The 19,157-nt window shown below is 40.4% G+C and overlaps 1 protein-coding gene across 2 annotated transcripts in view; it reads left to right on the plus strand.

Annotated features, from left to right (window-relative positions):
* The window catches only part of LOC105467664 (BTB domain containing 7), a 104,695-nt gene that overhangs the window by 73,184 nt on the left and 12,354 nt on the right, over positions 1-19,157 (plus strand). For both annotated transcript variants that reach the window (XM_071099679.1, XM_071099680.1), the window contains exons 4-9: positions 1,323-1,531; positions 3,927-4,002; positions 9,482-9,642; positions 13,504-13,647; positions 15,634-15,823; positions 18,951-19,129. In XM_071099679.1, the coding sequence (XP_070955780.1) occupies positions 1,323-1,531; positions 3,927-4,002; positions 9,482-9,642; positions 13,504-13,647; positions 15,634-15,823; positions 18,951-19,129 (959 nt within the window). The remainder of the gene's footprint in view (positions 1-1,322; positions 1,532-3,926; positions 4,003-9,481; positions 9,643-13,503; positions 13,648-15,633; positions 15,824-18,950; positions 19,130-19,157) is intronic.

Here is a 19,157-nt window from a genome sequence, read left to right on the forward strand (position 1 = left end):
ATCTGGTACCATATCAGAAAAGGGAATGAGGGATTACTTTTTGTAGACTCCATATTGCTACTCATTATCTTCTGTCACTTCAAAGTGGGATTTACTCCCTTTATCTTTACACCTTTCATGGTTTCACAAATAGCTTTGAACTTTAGAAGTCTCTGGAGTTCACTTATGCCCTTTCTGTGTATCCATATTTTTGGTGGTGTTTGTTTAATTTAATTTAATTTAATTTTGAGACAGAGTCTTGCTTTGTCTCCCAGGCTGGAGTGTAGTGGCACGATTTCAGCTCACTGCAACCTCCACCTCTCGAGTTCAAGCGATTCTCCTGCCTCAGCCTCCCTAGTAGCTGGGATTACAGGATGCCTAACTAATTTTTGTATTTTTAGTAGAGACTGGGTTTCACCGTGTTGGCCAGACTGATCTTGAACTCCTGACCTTAGGTGATCTGCCTGCCTTGGCCTCCCAGAGTGCTCAGATTACAAGCGTGAGCCAGTGCGCCCGGCCTGGTGGTGGTGTTTAAACGCCTGTTTTTGTTTGTTTGTTTGTTTTCACATTATCAGGATTGTTTTTTGTTTTATAGTAAGCTTAATGAAAAACTTCTGTTCAACTTTAGGCATTTTCACTCCCATAATCTTTGTCACTCAGATTTTTACTTATATTTTATCTGTATGTTTTGAAATGATCTTTCCTGAGGAGGAGAGTTGAGTCTCCTTAGGTTTTCCTTTCTTCCTTGAGTTCTTGAAATGCCATAGATGCTTTCTCCAGGATCCTGGTCCTTTTCACTTCCTTTTTCAGGTTTGCCAGAACTAAGCTCAGATGTATTTTGTCTGTTTTCTGAAGGATTAAACTGTCAACAATGCAAGGTGCTATGTTTTCATACAAAGAGTGGATGTCTGCATAGCCGGCAGCCCACCTACCTTATTCTGAGGTGTGCGTTCTCTCATCAGTCAGGTGTCATCCACATCCTTCCTCTAGCCAGTTTCCACCACTGCAGCCTTTTTGCCTACTCTTCTTTCCCCTTTGGTCCAATGTCTTCCTCTATACTGTCTTACATTGTTGGATTTGCACATAGATGTTTATTATCTTGAACTTGGGACGATTCTCTGCCTTTTTCTCTAGATCCATCTCTGTAAGGCAGCAGATTTTCTATAGATGCCATAGTCTATTGTTAACCCATCCCACCAAGTTTTGGTGATTTTCATGAGATTTTATTTATCTCCTTGAGTTCTTTTTTGCTGTTGTGACTTTTAAATATAGTGCCTAGCACACTAATGTTCAATAAGTAATATTTATGATTAATCTCAAGAAGTATTTGCCTTCTCTTTTAGGCTGTGAGGATATCATTGCTGAGAGCATCTCATTAGATACCTTAATTGCCATCCTCAAGTGGAGTTCTCATCCATATGGCTCTAAATGGGTGCACCGACAAGCTTTACATTTCCTCTGTGAGGAATTTTCCCAGGTCATGACTTCGGATGTTTTTTATGAACTCAGCAAAGACCATCTGCTTACTGCTATCCAGTCTGACTACCTACAGGTAATCATTTAAACACCTCTCAAACCCATTGTCATTCATATGTGCACCAAAAAAAATCCATCTATGCTCTATTACTCTTCCATGTAGGGTAGGGCAGGGGAAGAGAAACAGGCTGTGATCAAACCACACAGGAACTGCCCCCTTCACAGTTGTACAACAAAAGCCTTCTGTCTCACTAGCTCTTCATTACCCTGCTGCCATGACTCAACACTGAACAAGCCCAGGTCCCAGCCAGATGCACCAAAGAGAGATTGGGGCAGTAGGCAAGGTCAGAAGCACATCCCAACAGTGATTTTCTTGACTTCTATTAATGTAGCTTGTGTATGGTGGTTTCTTACTTTTGGTGGAGCATCCCATACTTAGACTGTAGACAGTAGCTTCAGCAGCACAAAGTAAAAATAGTATTCACTTTCTGATCTGCTCAGATGGTTATCAAAACTCAGCGCATGTATTCTTCCAAAGCATGGTAATGTTTTCAACTACTTGTTTTTAAGCAGAAGTAGTTTTTAGCAGATTCTTGTGTTCTTGACTTAAATGTCAATTTAATTTGGAAATTTAAATTAATAATAGATTTTATATATTACAGAAAATACTTGCAGGCAAAGTATATTCAAGCTTAATTTTTTTCCATTGGCTGTATGAATTTTATGCTAAAAACTGTACAACTGTTTTAATGCTATTAAAGACATAAACCCATTGAGCCACTTCCTATTTCTTTGTATTTGTACTAGAAAAATGATAAAATGCTACCGTTTTAGTCAGAAATGCAGTGGAGAGTTAAATAATACACTCAGCATCTGTGCTTTTCCTTTGTTGCTTTGATTGCAGTACAGATGTCATACTTGGGCTTGATTTATGGAGAATCTTTGTTCATTAACCTCGTCTCATTGTCCTGATCAAAACTGGATGCTTTATGTTTGTGTTAGAAGTTGTTAGTTTTCTTAGATTATTGCTTTAGGAGCTTTGCATTCCTTCTTAGAAAGTATTTAAAAAAAAAAAAATGGGCCGGGCGCGGTGGCTCAAGCCTGTAATCCCAGCACTTTGGGAGGCTGAGACGGGCGGATCACAAGGTCAGGAGATCGAGACCATCCTGGCTAACACGGTGAAACCCCGTCTCTACTAAAAAATACAAAAACCTAGCCGGGCGAAGTGGCGGGCGTCTGTAGTCCCAGCTACTCGGGAGGCTGAGGCAGGAGAATGGCGTGAACCCGGGAGGCGGAGCTTGCAGTGAGCTGAGATCCGGCCACTGCACTCCAGTCTGGGCGACAAAGCGAGACTCTGTCTCAACAAAAAAAAAAAAAAATGGAGAGCAGCCTAGATTTGCTCTAAGATTTTAAATAAAATACAAAGAAATGAGGGATGCATTGCCATTTCACAGATTGTGCTTCACCAACCAGTAAAATACCTTGTAGAGATTTTAGTTTCTTTTGCAAAAACAAGTTGACTGACTTATTTTTCCTGTCCCTCCAGGAGTTAGTAGTTACTCTGCCTATACCCTATACTTATACTTTCATTTACTTATCTGTGTTTTCTTCCAAAAGAGAATTTAAGGCAGCTTTATAGAAACCACATAGTAAGATAAAATAAATTTAAAATAGGAAGTGGGTTGCTTGAGCCCAGGAGTGTGAGACCAGCCTCGGCAACAGGTAGGACCCCATCTCTACAAAAAATTTTTAAAAAATTAGCCACTTGGGAGGCTGAGTTGGGTGGATCACAAGGTCAGGAGATCGAGAGCATCCTGGCTAACAAGGTGAAACCCCATCTCTACTAAAAATACAAAAACCAGGCATTGTGGCAGGTGCCTGTAGTCCCAGGTACCCGGGAGACTGAGACAGGAGAATAGCGTGAACCCAGGAGGCGGTGCTTGCATTGAGCCAAGATCACGCCACTGCACTCCAGCCTGGGCAACAGCACGAGACTCCATCTCAAAAAAAAAAAAAGAAATTAACTGGGTGTGGTGGCACACACCTGTAGTCCCAGCTGCTCAGGAGGCTGAGATGGGGAGAATCCCTTGAGCCCAGGAGGCTGAGGCTGCAGAGACCCATGATGGCACTGTTGCACTCCAGCCTGGGCAATAGAGTGCAACTCCATCTCAAAAGGAAAAATTAAAATGAAAAAATAAAATAGGAAGGGAGCAGATTACAGAAAAAGAAGATATAAATGAAATTTAAAAATTAGTTGGAGCCAAGAGTGAGGTTACTGGATAAAATATATGTAATACAGTCTTGTGTATTTCCTGTCGATGGACCACAGATTTAACACTAAAACTTCAGCCAATGGAAAGAGTGAAACATGGTAAGTTGCGTGCTGTATTTCCCACTTACGAAAAGTCCTTAATGAAATTAACCAGTTATCTAATTTCACTAAAATAAATATAAACCATTTTTTATTACAGGCAAGTGAACAAGATATCCTTAAATATCTGATTAAATGGGGAGAGCATCAGTTGATGAAAAGAATAGCAGATAGAGGTAAGCTCAGAAAATTAGCTTGCGCTAGTTACCTTGTGTAAATTTTTGGTGGTTCTTAACATTCCCAGCTTACAGAAATGCATGCCGCACATCAGTCTTGAAAACTGACACTGTTGCCTGGTGAAAATGGAAGTCTTTACCATCGGCAAAATCCTTTAGTGGACAGGGTATAGTTTTTTAAAATAAATATATCAGGCCGGGCGAGGTGGCTCAAGCCTGTGATCCCAGCACTTTGGGAGGCCAAGACGGGCGGATCACGAGGTCAGGAGATTGAGACCATCCTGGCTAACATAGTGAAACCCCGTCTCTACTAAAAATACAAAAAATTAGCCGGGCGTGGTGGCGGGCGCCTATAGTCTCAGCTACTTGGGAGGCTGAGGCAGGAGAATGGCGTAAACCCGGGAGGCGGAGCTTGCAGTGAGCTGAGATCCGGCCACTGTACTCCAGCCTGGGCGACAGAGCAAGACTCCGTCTCAAAATAAATAAATAAATAAATAAATAAATAAATAAATAAAATATATCAGAAAGTCTTATTTTGCAGCTTTAAAAGGATACTTTTTATTATTATGTTCTTAGGTGCTTAATAAAACATGTTGACTGATTCATGGAAGTATTAGAATGAAAAATTTAATATAATTTCATATAATGACTAAAGTGTTACAAAAGCATAATGATGAAAATGTGGAATTAGTGTTGATGGTTACACAACAATAAGAGTATAGTAAGAGCCACTGAATGGTACGCTTTAAAATGTTTTAAATAAATTTTGTGTTGTGTGAATTTTAACCTCAATTTAAAAATACGAGTACAGGCTGACCTGAGGTCAGGAGTCTGAGACTAGCCTGGCCAACATGGCAGAATCCCACCTGTACTAAAAATACAAAAATTAGTGGGAAGTGGTGGCATATGCCTGTACTCCCAGCTACTCGAAGACTGAGGCGTGAGAATCACTTGAACCTGGGAGGCAGAGGTTGCAGTGAGCTGAGATTGCACTACTGCACTCCACATGGGTGACAGAGTGAGACTCAAAAAAAAAAAAAAAAGAGTACAAATGAAAAAGCATTCATTGTTTTTTTGTTTGTTTGTTTGTTTGTTTGTTTTTGAGACGGAGTCTCGCTCTGTCGCCCAGGCTGGAGTGCAGTGGCGCGATCTCGGCTCACTGCAAGCTCCGCCTCCCGGATTCACGCCATTCTCCTGCCTCAGCCTCCAGAGTAGCTGGGACTACAGGCGCCCACAACCGCGCCCGGCTAATTTTTTGTATTTTTAGTAGAGACAGGGTTTCACCGTGGTCTCGATCTCCTGACCTCGTGATCCGCCCGCCTCGGCCTCCCAAAGTGCTGGGATTACAGGCGTGAGCCACCGCGCCCGGCCTACTTTCTACAACATTTAAAAATAAACAATGAGGCCGGGCGCGGTGGCTCACGCCTGTAATCCCAGCACTTTGGGAGGCCGAGGCGGGCGGATCACGAGGTCAGGAGATCGAGACCACGGTGAAACCCTGTCTCTACTAAAAATACAAAAAATTAGCCGGGCGCGGTTGTGGGCGCCTGTAGTCCCAGCTACTCTGGAGGCTGAGGCAGGAGAATGGCGTGAATCCGGGAGGCGGAGCTTGCAGTGAGCCGAGATCGCGCCACTGCACTCCAGCCTGGGCGACAGAGCGAGACTCCGTCTCAAAAAAAAAAAAAAAAAAAAGTAGGCCAGGCGCAGTGGCTCACGCCTGTCATCCCAGCACTTTGGGAGGCCGAGGCGGGTGGATCACCTGAGGTTGGAAGTTCGAGACCAGCCTGACCGACATAGAGAAACCCCGTCTCTACTAAAAGTAAAAAAAATTAGCCAGGCGTGGTGGTGCATGCCTATAATCCCTGCTACCTGGGAAGCTAAGGCAGGAGAATCACTTGAACCCGTGGGGCGGAGGTTATGGTGAGCTGAGATTGCGCCATTGCACTCCAGCCTGAGCAATGAGCAAAATTTTGTCTCAAAAAAGGAGAAATGTTGTGGAAGGTAAAAGAGAAACAAATAATACTTCTGAATGACCTCCCAGTGGGGTCACTGCAGAAGAGAAGGAAGCATCATATGTCGGAGGCTGGGCTTTCAACTTTGGAAATGTATGATTCTACAGCAGTCTTTTGTTTGTGTCTAGGGTTAGTCCACCCACCTGTTCTTCCCTCAAACATCATTGTGTTCCTTTATGTACTGAACCTAAATTTAAAATTTTTAATTAGAGGCCGGGTACGGTGGCTCAAGCCTGTAATCCCAGCACTTTGGGAGGCCGAGACGGGCAGATCACAAGGTCAGGAGATCGAGACCAGCCTGGCTAAATACGGTGAAACCCCATCTCTACTAAAAAATACAAAAAACTAGCCAGGTGAGGTGGCGGGCGCCTGTAGTCCCAGCTACTCGGGAGGCTGAGGCAGGAGAATGGCATAGACCCGGGAGGCGGAGCTTGCAGTGAGCTGAGATGCGGCCACTGCACTCCAGCCTGGGTGACAGAGCGAGACTCCGTCTCAAAAAAAAAAAAAAAAAAATTTTTTTAATTAGAAAAATTAAATACAGATTTCCCTTTTCTGTCACCTTTCGATAGCTTTATTTAGATATAATTTACATATCTTAAAAGTTCACTGGTTTAAAGTGTTCAAGTCAGTGGATTTTAGTACATTTATAGAGTTGTTTTGTCACATTTTTAAATATAAAAAATGTTGTGCTAAACCTGCCTTTAAGCCTTTTTATGGTGTTTTTAATATGCTACTATCCAAGCTCTAGGGAACAAAAGCAGTCCTTCTATTTTATTTCTCCAATTCTTTTCTGTGGCTGGCAAAAACCTTTAGCAATTCTCAGATTTGATTTTTTTTTTATTTTTATTTTTAAAATTGTATTTCAGAGAGCAGCAAAGTTATGAATTTTTTTTTTGGAGACGGAGGCTTGCTCTGTCTCCCAGGCTGGAGTACAGTGGCGCAATCTTGGCTCACTGCAACCTCTGCCTCCCAGGTTCAAGCTATTCTCCTGCCTCAGCCTCTTGAGTAGCTGGGATTATAGGCACATGCCACCACGCACGGCTAATTTTCGTTATTTTTAGTAGAGACAGAGTTTCGCCATGTTGGCCAGGCTGTTCTCAAACTCCTGACCTCAGATGATCCACCATGCCCAGCAAGTTATGAATTTTTTTAAATATGAAAACCATTACAATTGATTTAGAAAGAATTTTAAATGCCAGTATACAATTAGTTCTCATTCGTGGCTTTTATATTTGTCAACTTACCTAGTCACTAAAATTTATTTGTAACCCCAAAATAAAGTACTGGTGGTACTTTCATGGTCATTCCTGGACATGCATGAAGTAGCAAAAAGCTTGATCTCCCAACAAGCACATTCCCAGCTGAGTTCTAACAAGACAGAGGCACTCTGCCTTCTTGTTTCAGATGTTACCAAGTGCCACGTTTTACATTTTTGTGTTTTCGTGATCTCACTGTTTAAGATGGCCCCCAGGTGTAGTATGAAGTGCTGTCTAGTGTTCCTGAGAACAAGAAGGCTGTGGTGTGCCTTACAGAGACAATACATGGGTTAGATGAGCTTCATTCAGGCGTGAGTTACAGTGCTGTTGGTCATGAGGTTAGTGTTAATGAATCAGCCACATACATTAAATAGTCTTTAAACAGAAACACATAAAACAAGGTTCTGCCTTAATCATTTGACAAAAATGTTGTGCCCAGAGGCTCACTGGAACCTAACTCTGTGTTTTCCCTATGAACAAGAGCTCAGTATTCACTGATTCATTGTTTGTGTTGACTTTATAACTACTCGAGATAACAAGAACCGATTGTATATAACTCTGTGTAAATGTTATAGCCCATAAGCTTGTTCATTGATGTAAAGTTGGTGGTGATGAAATTTCATTTATTTGGGGCAGATAACAAGCATCCTTAAGGGTTAGAAAAATAGTTTCTAGGCAAGGCATGGTGGCTCACGCATGTAATCCCAGCACTTTAGGAGGCCAAGGTAGGTGGATCATGAGGTCAGATGTTCCAGACCAGCCTAGCCAACGTGGTGAAACCCCGTCTCTACTACAAATACAAAAATTAGCTGGGTGTGGTGGCGAGCGCCTGTAATCCCAGCTACTCAGGAGGCTGAGGCAGGAGAATCGCTTGAACCCGGGAGGTGGAGGTTGCAGTGAGCCGAGATCATGCCACTGCCTTCTAGCCTGGGCAACAGAGCAAGACTCCGTCTTAAAAAATAATAATAAAAAAATAAATAAAAGGTAGTTTCCAAACTGGGTTAGGGATGAGAAGGAAGCAAGGTGAGCCAGGCCATAGCTTTGTTTCAGTCAGTTTTATACAGAAGGATTCTGCCCTTACCTGTCACATATTTGGGGGTTTCGTGTAAGATTTTATATGAAAATGGATGTCACTACTTTAAGAAAAAAAACCATATTTTGAAAAGCAAAATGCTTTAAATAAGTATGAAACTAAATCATAGCTAGGCAAGGGAAAAAAAAAAACAATTCTTTTCTACACAGTTAACAATTTTATTCTGAATGAATCCACAAAACTTAGCTTCTCAAAAACAATCTCTCTCTCTCTGTCTCTCTCTCTCTCTCTCACACACACACACACACACACACACACACGAATTAAGGAAGATATCAGTTTTCTTGTAGAATATTTGAAAAAAATCCAACAGTTGTATTTATGAATGATAAAGATCTTATTCTGTGTTATCTTATTCTGTGTTAATTTTTTTAAGAAAAAAATTACAGACCCCTAAAGACATGATTAAAGATTTCCAAATTATGTAATTTTTCTTCCCACCTCAATATCATAAGCATACGTATTTCAGATTGTCGTTCACTAATGCCCAGTGAAGCAATCATTCTCTGCCCTGGACTGTGGACATATATTACATGTCAAAGATCAAAGGGTCTACTTTTATGCAGTAATATTCCCATATTATGGAAATTTGGGAGATTTTCATAAGAATCTTAAAACTAAATAAAGCACATTCGGCTTTGCCGCTTCAAAGGCCAGGTGATTAACACATTGTTAAATTACTGTTACACATATGTAGACTAGTGAGCATGCTGATAACCTACAGTGACCGGAAATGGCATGTGCCCTTCAGTGACCTTATACTACTAAAAACTGGTCACAAAAGTAAGAAAGCTTTTTAAAAAGCCCTTGATAAAATTAGATTTTAGTAGATTGTCATCTTTTCTCTTTTGAGTTAGGCTATAGAAAGGAATCCTTTATTTATTGCAGAGCAGTGATAAAATAATTTTATTGTACTGTTGATACCATGCTTTTTCTTTATCCAAGAACATCCCTATTAAACATCTTATGAAAGAAAAATAATTGATTTATAACCCTTTTTAAAGCAGAGGCACATAAGTCTATAGAGTGGTACTGTTGGTATATGTGCTAGAGAACAAAGCAAACCTGTCTCAGAACATTTGGATTTGGTTGGAAACTTTTCATTTTCTGTCTTGTAGAGCCAAACTTACTGAGTGGCACTGCCCATAGTGTGAACAAAAGAGGTGTAAAAAGACGGGACCTGGACATGGAAGAGCTCAGAGAGATCCTTTCTTCTCTCTTACCTTTTGTGCGAATTGAACACATCTTACCTATAAGCAGTGAAGTCTTAAGTGATGCAGTAAGTATTTTTCTCCATGTATTCCTTTCATGAAAAGAAAAATGCCAGGCGTATGTTTTTATTCATTGTAAATAATTTGTAGTACTAACACAGTATTGTGAAGCTGTAATTCTGTGAGGACAGACAGATGTCTGTTGTGTGCGATGTTGTGTCCCCTGTGTCTGTCACATAGTACAGTTAAAATGTTCGGCGAATGAGAATCAAGTGGGTAAATAGGTCTTACTCATGCAAGCGCATTATTTCTAGTAGAGTTAATTCCGTCATTTAAGTGTAGATCAAGTAGACCCTTATTCAAAAAGGAAAAGGTAGAAATTACCTTTGGAGAGTCTTCAAGAACAGCAATGAATCAGAGAGCAGTGGAGTAGAGGGATTGGCTCAATAGAAAAAGAATGGATGGACCTGAAAATTAATACAGCTCATCTTATTACTTTCATAATTTTTAAACAGTGAATTTTTTAAAAATTAATAGAATTGGCTGGGTGTAGTGGCTCACTCCTGTAATCCCAGCACTTTGGGAGGCCAAGGCGGGTGGATCACCTGAGGTCAGGAGTTTGAGATCAGCCTCACCAACATGGTGGAACCCCATCTCTACTAAACATACAAAAATTAGCCAGGCATGGTGGTGTATGCCTATAATCCCAGCTACTTGGGAGACTGAGGCAGGGGAATTTCTTGAATCCGAGAGGTGGAGGTTGCAGTGAGCCGAGATCGAGCCGCTACACTCCAGCCTGGGTGACAGACCGAGACTCCATCTCAAAAAAAAAAAAAAATTAATAGAATTGCCCGAATTTGTGGATGGGAAAAATAAATTTTATAAATATTAGTTCTTAACACATTGACTTACCGACTTAATGTAGTGCTTATAAACGTCATAACGGGTTTTTTTTAAACTGCACAGGAACATTATAAAAGTCATCTGGAAAAACAACTCATGAGAAATTTTTATAACTTCTTTTAAAAGGACATAAGAAGGGATAGCATCTAAAACGTAAAACATTTTAAAATGTTAATATTTTATCTGTGATTCTAGCATAGCAGACAAAATTGTCGAGAAAAAAGTCTTAGTTAATGTAAGAATTAAACTGGATGGGCAGAGTAGCACTTGCTTTTAATCCCAGCACTCTGGGAGGCCAAGGCGGACAGATCACTTGAGCCCAGGAGTTCAACATCAGCCTGGGCAACATGGCAAGACCCCATCTCTACAAAAAATATTTCACAGAAATTAGCCAGGTGCGGTGGTGTGTGCCTGTAGTCCCAGCTACTTGGGAGGCTGAGCAGGAGAATCACTTGAGCCCAGGAGGTTAAGGCTGCCATGAGCCATAATCAGCCAACAGAATGAGACCCTGACTCAAGGAAGAAAAGGAAAAAAAAAAAAAAAAAAAACAGAAAACATAATAATAAACGAACTATCACAAGTCAGTGTGGTGCTAGATTAACTGATTAACAGAAGAAGAAATTCATTGAAAGTTAAACTGTTGTTTCACTGGCACATAAAATTAATCCTTGTTAGATCGAAAAATTAAATACTAAATTGAAACATGAAAGAACTAGAAGAAAACAGTATTGTTTTCAAGAAGTATTTATGGGCTACTCTGGGCATACTGCCTATGGGGTAACCCTGCTTCCACAAGGAGCAGTAGTAAAAATAAATTAAAATAAAATTTAAAAAAATATTTGTGGATTCTGATTAGAAAAAAAAAAAAATTCAGTCTCACTAATTACACACACACACCAGAGAAAGCAAAATAAAACAGTTACCATTTTTTCACCTGTTGAGGTAGTAGTTATACTACCACTACACAGCAGAATATTTTGCTCCCCTGAACAGTTGTTATAAAGACTGTATAGTGGCCAGGCGCGATGGCTCACACCTTTAATCCCAGCACTTTGGAAGACCAAGGTGGATGGATCACCTGAGGTCAGGAGTTCAAGACCAACCTGGCCATCATAGTGAAACCCTGTCTGTACTAAAAAATACAAAAATTAGCCGGGCATGGTGGCACACTCCGTTAATCCCAGCTGCTCAGGAGGCTGAGGCACAAGAATTGCTTGAACCCAGAGGCAAGCCAAGATTGTGCCACTGCACTCCAGCCTGGGTGACAGAGCAAGACTCTATCAAACAAAAGAAGGAGAAAAAAAGGATGATGCAAAGTATGTATTTTTATGTATTCTCAAATTCAACTATGTAAAACTTGTTTGGTAAAGACTCTGCCAGGTGCCTGTAATCCCAGCACTTTCAGAGGCCAAGACAGGCAGATCACTTGAGTTCAGGAGTTCGAGACCAGCCTGGCCAACATGGTGAAACACTGTCTCTACCGAAAAATACAAAAATTAGCCAGGCATGGTGGCATGCATCTGTAGTCCCAGCTACTTGAGAAGCCGAGATGAGAGAATTGCTTGAGCCCAGGAGGCAGAGGTTGCAGTGAGCTGAGATCTCGCCACTGCCCTCCAGCCTGGGCATCAGAGTGAGACCCTGTCTCAAAAAAATAAAAAGAAAAAAGAAAAGACTAGAAGGAAATATATCAACATTACAGTTGTAATAAAAGTATTGACTTTTTTTTTCTCTATTTTCTAGATACTAGATGATGCTGTATTTTACTAGTTAAAAGTGATTTTAACTAATGCAGCTGTTGATTATATTTAACGAGAGTAATATTGGAGAAACAACTTTTGGTTTTGTTTAAAACCTGGTACTCAAATCAAATTGAACCCTGTATGTAGTTTAGAAAAGTATTTTAGAACTTTGGTTACGAAATATATACCTCTGCTCTTAGTTCCGTGGCTAACACATCATAAGTCCCCAACACAGGTTTGCTAATAATGGCTGTTAACTTTCATGCTCTCTTAGTGTGTGCTAAGCACTGTGCCAAGTGCTTTCATCTGCGTTGCCTTCATTTAACCCTCACACCACCTTAGGAACTGAAGGTACTTGATACAGATGCTCCTGGCATCAGTCAGGAAACAACGGGGATACCTCATTCACTTAGCTACGCACTGCCTCGCCTTCAGGGCCATACAGGAGCCCCTTAAAGTGAAGCCCAGGTAAAGGAGATGTCCATGGTCACATGGCTATTAAATGCAGGAGTTGAAGTTTGAACTACATCTGCCTTCCCCAGAGCCTGTGTTGCTAAGTGCTGTGCTAGCCTTCCTGTATCCTTGTACTGTAGATGTAGGCCCATGTCAGTGTTCTCGTTTTGTCTTGGGGAGTTGGGTGGGAAATGAATTTGTTCCTAGATGAGTAAAGAAAAAAAAAAATTGGTTTTCATTAAGAGTTCTGATCTTTAGTCCAACTTACTACATTTTAATTAATGTGTCTCTTGTTTTTAAAAATATTCCTCTATTTAGAGTAAAATGGGAAATTATGGTATCTTTTTATTGCAAATCTTTTAAATATTATTAAAAATTTGAGGTATTTTGCCGGGTGCGGTGGCTCATGCCTGTAATCCCAGCACTTTGGGAGGCCGAGGCGGGCAGATCACGAGGTCAGAAGTTCAAGACCAGCCTGACCAACATGGTGAAACCCCGTCTCTACTAAAAATACAAAAAATTAGCCAGGCGTGGTGGTGCGCACCTGTAATCCCAGCTATTCGAGAGGCTGAGGCAGGAGAATCACTTGAATCCGGGAGATGGAGGTTGCAGTGAGCCGAGATCATGCCACTGCACTCCAACCTGGGCGACAGAATGAGACTCCGTCTCCAAAAAAAAAAAAATTTGAGGTATTTCTAAATTTCATATACATTTCTAAATTTTTATTTAAATGATAAAGTTGCATATTTGTATTTACAGTTATAAATATTTTTATTTATCTTTGTAGTATTGTAGTACTACACAGATTGCTATCTAAAAAAATTTTCTTTTTAGATGAAAAGAGGCTTGATTAGTACTCCTCCATCAGATATGCTTCCTACAACAGAAGGCGGAAAGTCAAATGCCTGGTTGCGGCAAAAAAATGCTGGCATCTATGTTCGTCCTCGACTCTTCTCTCCCTATGTGGAAGAAGCAAAGGTAATGAAAACCATTTGAAGATAGTAGACTACTTTATTACAAACCATATGCACAAAGTGATTCATTGTAGTATTACTTAAATATTTGGAAATAGCCTATATTTTCAACAATAGGGAAAATGAAAGTAAGTTCTAGTTTGACTACTCAACAGAATAGTTTTCTTAAATGTTTAATTTTAATTAAGCATGTTTTTAAAACTTAGGTTATGTTAAAATGCATTTTATATTTTTATCATTTTAGTTGCCTTGAAAATTGTTAACTTAATTGCCTTGCAAATTGTTACCACTTGCTGAAAATGGTTGTCACTATTTTGTGATCTTGAGGATGGGGGAAATGTTCTGAAAGAAGATTGCCCACTCTTTGACTTCCTTTGTAAATTAAAGGAATGCCACGACCTCTTGTAACATATTTCTGTAATAGCTGACCGTTGGGAATTATGTTTAGTTTTAGAATAAATGCACAAAGTAAGAAAAAAATTCAGGCCTTTTAAGTAACTAGTTGGCATTATGTATATTGTAACATGAAAAACTGTCTGAGAAAATATGATAATGTGAAAATGAAACATCTAATTTTTATTAGATGTTCAGCCATAAGAACTTTCAGGTGTCCATCCTGGGCAACATGGTAAAACCCCATCTCTACCAAACACTAAAAGGAAAAATTTAGCCAGTTGTGGTGGTGTGCACCCTGATTTCTGCTACTCAGGAGGCTCATTTCGGAGAATCACCTGAGCCTGGGAGGCAAAGGCTGCACAGTGAGCTGTGATTAGGCCACTGCACTCCAACCTGGGCGACAGAGTAAGAACCAGTCTTCAAAAAAAAAACAAAACTGAGTGGCCTTTTGAGGAACTGATAGTCTTTGAAAGTAAGAAATCACTATTAAGCTTTCTGAAATAAATTTAACAGACCAAACAGTGTGTATTCTCAATGAGTATACAATCAAGTTGCCTCATAATGTTTCTCATTTTTAGACCAGGTATGGTGGCTTACACCTGTAATCTCAGCACTTTGGGAGGCTGAGGCAGGAAGATCACTTGAGTCCAGGAGTTCAAAACCAGCCTGGGCAACCTAGTGAGACCCTGTCTCTACAAAAAATAAAAATAAATAAAAAAAAATTAGCCAGGTGTGGTGGTGTGCTGTTGGGGTCCCAGCTACTCAAGAGACTTGAAGTGGGAGGGTTTCTTGAGCCTGGGAGGTCAGGACTGCAATGAGCCATAATGGCGCCACTGCACTCCAGCCCAGGCAACATTTTTCTTTTTCTTCAAAAAAGAAAAATTGGTTTGTTTATAGGTCTCTTCAATTGATTATCAATCTTTTTTTTTTTTTTTTTTTTTTTTAAAGACAGAGTTTCACTCTTGTCACCCAGGCTGGAGATCTCGGCTTACTTCATCCTTCTCCTCCCAAGTTCAAGCAGTTCTCCTGCCTCAGCCTCTTGAGTAGCTGGGATGATAGGCACCTGCCACCAAATCCGGCTAATTTTTACATGTTTCGTGGAGATGGAGTTTCACTTTGTTGGCCAGACTGGTCTTGAACTCCTGACCTCAAGTGATCTACCCACCTGAGCCTCCCAAAGTGCTGGGATTACAAGCGTGAGTCACCACGCCTGGCCCTGATTATCAATCTTCAGTATTTGTATTTCGAGCACTTTGTTGGCTTTGTTATTTAGCGCATGTATACATTGTTTTCTTTATTATAATATTATGTGTAATTTATTTCTGATTAATTTTATATCCTTCCTTCACATTTCAAATACTTCTAATTAAAAGCAGACTTTTCAAAAGATGGTTATATCTTTTCAAAGATGCTGCTGAAAGAGTCGTTAAAAGTTAAAGATGTAGGGGAACTTTGTTTCACCACTAATATTAACATTTATAAAATAGAAATAAATTAATTCCCTTTTTATTTGATGAAAGTAATAATCTTCCTTCAAATGTGATTTAACAGAGGGAGGTTGACTGGTTTTGTTAACACTGAATGATTATTTCAGTCAGTGCTGGATGAGATGATGGTGGAACAAACGGATCTTGTACGCTTGCGAATGGTTAGGATGTCCAATGTGCCAGACACGCTCTACATGGTCAATAATGCCGTGCCTCAGTGTTGTCACATGATCAGCCACCAGCAGATCAGCAGCAACCAGTCAAGCCCTCCTTCAGTTGTAGCCAACGAAATTCCAGGTAAGGCAGTATATTGGGTGTTTATATTTAAATGAATAATCTTACTATTTTTTGAAATTGCTGATGTTTGAACCCCTCTGTATATGCTAATTCTCTCCACATTTCAATACCCTTTATGCCTTGTTCACCTTAAAGAATAAATACTTTTAAGCCAAAACTTTTGCTTTATATTTTGTTTTGTATTACTAAGTGTATAGAGTTTGTCAGTTTACCCTTGAGTTTCTCAGCCTTGGTCTTACTGACATGTGCGGCTGGATTATTCTGTTAATGGAGAGCTGTCCTGTGCTTTGTAGGGTGGTCAGCTGCATCCCTGGCCTGTACTCACTAAATGCTAGGAGCACATATGTGCATGTATGCACACCTCTGCGAAAACCTTTTGGAAACATTTTTATGTTTCTAGACATTGCCAGTTGTGCCTTGTGGGACAAAGTCACCCATTTTGAGAACCACTGGTTTAGAGGAATTAAGTTTGTGGGGTTTTTTTGTTTTTTTTTTTTTTTATCACTATAGGGTATTTCTCAGGTTATAAGACTCTTTGGGAGGGTTAAATGCACTATTATACCTTTGAGTCTGTGGCCTTTCTAGCCTATTATACCTTTGAGTCTGTGGCCTTCCAAAATGAGATCACTGTGGGTTTCCTAGAGATCCAATTTCCCAAGCTCTGCTCTGGGAAGTTTACTGTAGCACAGGTTTATGTCTTATGACTTTAGGGGAATTGGCCATCAATCAGAGTATAACTGTCAAGTCCAAAAACGTTTGAGCATCAATAAATGTTTACTTTAACCAAAGAAGTCTAAAAAAAGCAACAGTGATCTGGTGGTCAGGAACTTGTAACTCTTGCTAATTGTCATTGCAAGATTCAAAATAAAAACCAGCACACTATCACAATATTTATTTCTGCTTATAGATGTCTATTGTAATTAAAGATGCATAAAAGACATAGTGACAGAACTTTTAATTGAATACATGTATTTTTTTCTGGCGCTAATGACTTTCTTCAGTTGTTACCTTATCAAATTTGGCCACTGCATATTTACTTGAAATATACATTAGTTAAAAGCATGAAGAGAACTATTTCTTTAGCTGATTTATGCAGATTTTGAAGCTTTGCTAATTAGCCTGGCTTTTTAGGCTTGAGTTACTGCAGTTGAAAATCAGCATAATTTAATCTTAGAACTTAATCTCAAAAGTCTAGACATTCTCAAGTAAATATGCTCAGAAAAATAAGGCTTGTCTCTCTATTGTTTAGCTAATGAGATATGGCCCTGTTCTGGTAGCATCCTGGCTGTGCTTACTTCCCTGCCTACCACATTCGTGAAAGGATAGATAGCTTGTTGCAGAGGATTAGAGGGCTCATATACTGGCTCTGTTACTTTGTATGACTTTGGACATGGTATTAATATTTTCTTTCCTGAACATTAATTTCCTCATCCATGAATTGGGGCTCATACCTCCTTTCTAGAATTGTGAGGATTTAATGAAGCACCATGAATAATATGCACAGGAGTTTGCCTGGCACAAAGTAAGCACACAGTAAATGCTAGTTCCTTTTATCCCTAAAAAAATAACAATCACTGCTCTAGTCAGTTTCTCTCATAAATATTCATAGACTCCATCCCCTCTCCAACCCTACAGCTACAGCCCTAGTTCAGGTTTCTTTTTTTTTTTTTTTTTTTTTTTTTGAGACGGAGTCTCGCTCTGTAGCCCGGGCTGGAGTGCAGTGGCCAGATCTCAGCTCACTGCAAGCTCCGCCTCCCAGGTTTACGCCATTCTCCTGCCTCAGCCTCCGGAGTAGCTGGGACTACAGGCGCCCGCCACCTCGCCCGGCTAGTTTTTTGTATTTTTTAGTAGAGACGGGGTTTCATGGGGTTAGCCAGGATGGTCTCGATCTCCTGACCTCGTGATCCACCCGTCTCGGCCTCCCAAAGTGCTGGGATTACAGGCTTGAGCCACCGCGCCCGGCCCCTAGTTCAGGTTTCTAACCAGTGTTCCCACCTCTCATCTTACTCAAAATTCTGTCTTTTACGCCGGCTGGTCAGCTGGCATACTTTTTTCAGAAAGGGCCAGATAGTAAATACTTCAGGCTCTGTAAGCCATACAGTCTGTTGCCTCTGTCTACTCACCTCCCATACAACAGCCATAGACAGTACCTAAATGAATGGGTAAGTTACATTCCAGTAAAACTTTATTTACAAAGGCAGACAGCAAGCTTGATTTAGCCTTCCAGTCACAGCATGCCTGCTCATTTTACATTAACATCAGAGTGCACTTGTTCACAGCTCTGATCCTGTCATCTTCCTGCAAAAGTGACTGCCTGTTGTGCACAGGGTACAGTTTAAATTCTTTATCTATGATCTGCCAGTAGCCATCTTTCTGCCTCCTCTCTTCACACTCTTCCTGCTTATAGCTCTGAACCCTGAGTTCTGCTGGCCATGCCAACCACTTCTGCCAGGCTGTCTCAGCATGTTTTACACACACCCAGTCCTTCTGCTCAGAAAGCTTTTTTTGCCCATCTGGTTTCCCTTCATTCTTCAAGAATCTGCTCTGTGTACACCTTGACGTCTTTCTTGTCTGTCCCCAATTTGGCTGCTGTGCCCCTTCCTCCCAGTCTCTCAGTGTCCTTTACATATTTCTCTCCAGGAGCATTTATGACCTTATATTGTATTTGTTTACTTCTGGTTTAGTTCATATCACTAAGCCAGAAACTTTTGAGAAGAGGAATCATGTGTTTCATTCTGTACACCCTAATAACCAAGTCCAATCCCTGGTGCATAGTCAGGACTCAAAAAATTATTTGAATAATAGAATGAATATATTTAAAGACTTCTGAAATATCCTGAGATTCAGATGAGAATGCATGCAAGTAAAAATGTATTTGAACTGTAAACTAAAATAATACAACTCAGGCTGTTCAGTATGATCAAGAGCCTTTTGAGCATAGTGAAATTTTAAAACCTTGAAAACTAATTAGAGATATATAAATGAGTATGTCCCCAGGAAATTAAAATACTATCTAAAAAACGTATAAGATTCTGGTATGAAATACATGCTTTTTTCCCTTGGGCTCACGGGGTCATCTTTTGTGTAGCTCAGGAATTTTGCTTGCCCACTGTTTTTCTCCTTCCAGTTCCTCGTCTCCTCATTATGAAAGACATGGTCAGACGACTGCAGGAACTGCGGCACACAGAGCAGGTGCAGAGGGCCTACGCCCTGAACTGTGGGGAAGGCGCCACCGTCAGCTATGAAATTCAGATTCGAGTGCTAAGAGAGTTTGGTCTTGCAGATGCTGCTGCAGAGCTGTTGCAGGTAGGAAATGACATTAAACTGTTTAAAA

Source organism: Macaca nemestrina, chromosome 7 (genome assembly GCF_043159975.1).
Source record: "Macaca nemestrina isolate mMacNem1 chromosome 7, mMacNem.hap1, whole genome shotgun sequence".
NCBI lineage: Eukaryota > Metazoa > Chordata > Mammalia > Primates > Cercopithecidae > Macaca > Macaca nemestrina.